At 39.2% G+C, this 4,393-nt stretch overlaps 2 protein-coding genes across 2 annotated transcripts; both read left to right on the top strand.

Annotated features, from left to right (window-relative positions):
* Positions 1 to 2,050: 2,050 nt before the first annotated feature.
* On the top strand, positions 2,051 to 2,518 carry LOC145633172 (putative mitochondrial protein AtMg00310). Its single transcript, XM_081685450.1, has one exon. The coding sequence runs from the start codon at positions 2,051 to 2,053 to the stop codon at positions 2,516 to 2,518; it is 468 nt and encodes a 155-aa protein (XP_081541576.1).
* Positions 2,519 to 2,716: 198 nt separating this feature from the next.
* LOC145633171 (uncharacterized) lies at positions 2,717 to 3,547 on the top strand. Its single transcript, XM_081685449.1, has one exon. It carries the CDS (start codon positions 2,717 to 2,719, stop codon positions 3,545 to 3,547), a length of 831 nt encoding a protein of 276 aa, XP_081541575.1.
* The last annotated feature ends 846 nt before the right edge of the window (positions 3,548 to 4,393 follow it).

Below are 4,393 nucleotides of genomic sequence, written 5' to 3'. Positions count from 1 at the left end.
GGAGTTAGAGAAACAGCTTGATGATTTACACTCAAAGCATGAGGCCTATTGGTTTTTGCGTTCAAGAGTGATAGAGGTCAGAGACGGAGATCGTAATACTTCTTATTTCCACCATAAAGCTTCCCAGAGGAAGAAGAAAAATAGGATTGAAGGCCTATTCGATGATGATGGAAATTGGCAGAAAAGTGAGCGCAAGTTAGAGAAAATTGTGTGTGATTTTTACTCTAACCTTTTCACCTCGACAGAGCCGAATGAGATGAGTATTCATGATGTGCTTAGGCATGTGAAACCGGTAATCACTGATGATGATAAAGCTGAGTTGTTGCGACCGTACTCCAAAGATGAAATTTTCTCGGCATTGCAACAAATGCACCCTTCTAAGGCTCAGGCCCCGATGGTATGCATGCGATCTTTTATCAAAAATTTTGGCATATAGTAGGTGACGATGTGACTAAATTTGTTAGTAGTATTTTGCATGGTTTAATTTCCCCGAACCCTGTGAATAATACTAATATTGCCCTGATTCCGAAAGTAAATAAGCCTACTTTGATGTCAGAATTTTAGACCAATAAGCCTCTGCAATGTATTGTATAAACTTGTTTCGAAGGCCATTGTGCTTAGATTAAAAAGAATTCTCCCTTCTGTTGTTACGGAGAGTCAAAGTGCCTTTGTCCCGGGACGATTGATAACTGACAATGCTCTTATTGCTCTTGAGTTGTTTCATACTATGAAAAATAGAAATCGGGGTACTATTGCGCTAAAATTGGATATGAGTAAAGCTTACGACCGGGTTGAGTGGGGTTTTCTAAAAAAACTCCTTCTTATTATGGGTTTTGATGGCCGATGGGTGAACTTAATTATGGACTGTGTGATGACGGTTTCATACTCTTTCATTGTCAATGGTAAGGTATGTGGGGATGTGACTCCTTCCCGGGGTCTTCGGCAGGGGGATCCACTTTCCCCCTACCTGTTTATTTTAGTCGCGGATGCTTTCTCTCATATGCTTCATAATAAAGTGCAGGGAAAAGAGCTTCATGGGGCTAAAGCGAGCAGAAGGGGTCCTGTTATTTCACATCTTTTGTTTGCCGATGACAGTTTGTTGTTTGCTAGAGCCAACCGACGAGGATGCGAAGTTATAGTTGATATACTCAACACTTATGAAGTAGCATCAGGGCAAAAAATTAATTATGAGAAATCGGAGGTATCTTTTAGCAAAGGTGTGAGCATCGAGCTGAGCAAAAGGGTGAGTTAATGGGCGTTTTGAATATGAGACAGGTGGACAGACATGAGAAGTACTTAGGGATTCCGACAGTTGCAGGAAGGTCCAAAAAAGCAATTTTCACAGCTGACACAGATAGAATTCGGAAGAAATTGCAGGGTTGGAAAGAGAAGTTGTTATCTAGAGCCGGGAAAGAAATTCTGTTGAAATCAGTGATTCAGGCAATTCCGATTTACCTAATGGGAGTGTATAAATTCCCTCTTTCTGTCATTCAGAGCATACGGTCAGTGATGGCAAGGTTCTTTTAGGGTCAAAAAGGAGCTCGTCGGAATATGCATCGGAAATCATGGGATAGTATGTGCAATCCGAAGTGCCTTGGAGGAATGGAGTTTAAGGACCTCGAAATCTTTAACGATGCTTTACTTGGAAAGCAAGCGTGGAGACTTGTTCACATGGATGGCTCTCTTTTGAGTCGGGTAATGAAAGAAAAATATTATCCAAATTCCTCTTTTCTTGATTCTTACTTGGGAGTTGGTGGAAGCTATCCATGGAGGAGTGTGTGGAGTAGCAAATCCCTAGTTAAAGAAGGAATTATATGGCGTGTTGGGAACGGTTCAAATGTGAATGTTTGGAGCGATCCTTGGCTCGCGGACTCTGAGGGGCGCTTTGTGACTAGTCCGGCAGTAGATGGCATATATATCTGTAATGATTTAGGAAGAAAATTTCGTGAAAAACTCTTATTTAAAAAAAATGTTGTAATTTACTACCTTACACCGGAATATGCATCGGAAATCATGGGATAGTATGTGCAATCCGAAGTGCCTTGGAGGAATGGAGTTTAAGGACCTCGAAATCTTTAACGATGCTTTACTTGGAAAGCAAGCGTGGAGACTTGTTCACATGGATGGCTCTCTTTTGAGTCGGGTAATGAAAGAAAAATATTATCCAAATTCCTCTTTTCTTGATTCTTACTTGGGAGTTGGTGGAAGCTATCCATGGAGGAGTGTGTGGAGTAGCAAATCCCTAGTTAAAGAAGGAATTATATGGCGTGTTGGGAACGGTTCAAATGTGAATGTTTGGAGCGATCCTTGGCTCGCGGACTCTGAGGGGCGCTTTGTGACTAGTCCGGCAGTAGATGGCATATCACTCGTGAGTGACTTGATTGATTTGGAGATCATGGAGTGGAATTATGAGACCTTAGCTACTGTTTTTAACGAGCGGGATCAACGATGTATACTATCAATTCCTCTGAGTTCTAGAGCTCCAAGAGACATCATTACCTGGGCTTTTTTCGAATGATGGCTGCTATTCTACTAAGACTGCCTATTTGTTGGGGAAGGGATGCAATCTAGACGAGTTTCATCAAGCTTGGGTTACAATCTGGGGTATGGAAGTTTCTCCTAAGGTCCGCCATTTCTTTTGGCGCCTTTGCTCAAACACTTTGCCTACGTAGGCCCTGCTTAAGCAAAGGAACCTGCTGGACGACGCTTCATGCCCATGGTGTGGGGGGAGGATGAAACAGCCTGCCACGCCATCTTTGATTGCGTAAGAGTGGAGGAATTATGGGAAGAGAATGGTTGTGAAAATATTGCTCAAGACAAAAGTGGTAGCTTTTGTGATATGGTGGTCAGGTGGTCTAAATCGGATGCGAAGAAAATGCAAACCGCAGCCTTCCTTGCGTGGATGATCTGGTCTGAGCGTAATAATAGAGTGTTTTCTGGTAGTGTAACCCCCAACAATGTTCTTTTGGGAAGATTGAAGAGGCTAGTAGAGGAGCATGGAGATTATGCTAAGAAGATATATGGGGTTGTAAGGCCTGCTAGCAGACGTAGCCCCTCGAAATGGGTGGCTCCTTCTAGGTTTGCAATTGAATTGAATGCTGATGCTAGCTTTGTGGAAGAAGGTTGGGTGGGAATGGGGGTCGTTGCCAGGAATAACAAGGGAGAGGTTTTGTTTTCGGCTGTCAGAAGAGTGCGTGCTCGGTGGCCAGTCGAAGTAGCAGAAGCAAAGGCATTGCTCACGGCTGTAAAACTTGCTAGGAAGTATGAGCTGAGTGATGTTGTGCTAGAATCGGATTGTGAGTCATTGATGAAGCGCCTTTCGAGAGCAGCGATCTACTTCTCTGATTTGGATGGAGTAATTGAAGACATTTTGTCTTTGAGTTGTAACTTTAATTCCTTTACTTGGTCACATGTTAGAAGTGGAGGGAATTGGGTTGCTCACCATCTTGCTAGGGTGAGACCTTTTGGGGTAGAACAAGTATGGATCAATCATTGTCCGTCGGAAATTACTCCCTATGTACTCTCGGACACTTTGTCCCTAGATTAATAAATTTCGCTCGATGTGTTTCCCTCAAAAAAAAAAAAATATAACTTTCAAAATTAAATTTCACCATATTTCAATTTCGAATTAAGAGAGAATAAAGTTTATAAAAAATTTTGTAGAGAGAAAAATACAGAGCAAATTATGATAACATTGTAATCGATGGATCGGAGAAGGTAATTTGATTTTATTTGTTATGATTTTAATTTCAGGATTTTGCTTATTAGGTTGATTATATTTCGTTATTATTTTGCACGATTATTGTAAAATATCGTTTTTTTTTTCCAATTTTGATATTTATGAATTTGAAATCCATATGACAAAGGTTGAAGATGATGTTCTTTTATTTTGTCAAAGGTTGAAGATGATGTTCTTTATATTTTGTCAAATGTTGAAGATGTATATTGTTCTTTATAAATTGTACTTATGTTTGTCATTATATTTATAGAACAATTATATGAATGCTCTTTATTTTTATCCTTTATGTTCTTTGCTTCGATGTTCTTTGATTTATTTTGTATTTTAAAATAATATATCATTTATTAATTCTATTTTTTAAAAATATTAATAATCACTAACTACGTATATATTATTTAAAAATCAGGATCGTGAAGGCTGATGACGATATTCTTTTGAGATCTCCTCTATTGATGATTGTTTTTCAAATCTAAAGAACATCCGTAATATTATTAAAGAACATGATAATATTATGTAATGAACATAACTTATATATATACCTACCTACCACAATCCAAAGACAAAATTCAAAGAACATTTCACAATAAGCAATGAACATTATGTGACGATAAAAGTACACTGCAATTACAATAAAAAACATGGACAATTAAAATA

Source organism: Chenopodium album, chromosome 5 (assembly GCF_948465745.1).
Source record: "Chenopodium album chromosome 5, dcCheAlbu1.1, whole genome shotgun sequence".
Classification (NCBI taxonomy): Eukaryota; Viridiplantae; Streptophyta; class Magnoliopsida; order Caryophyllales; family Amaranthaceae; genus Chenopodium; species Chenopodium album.
The sequence above is the reverse complement of the archived record's forward strand: the minus strand, read 5'-3'. Positions and strand labels throughout refer to the sequence as shown.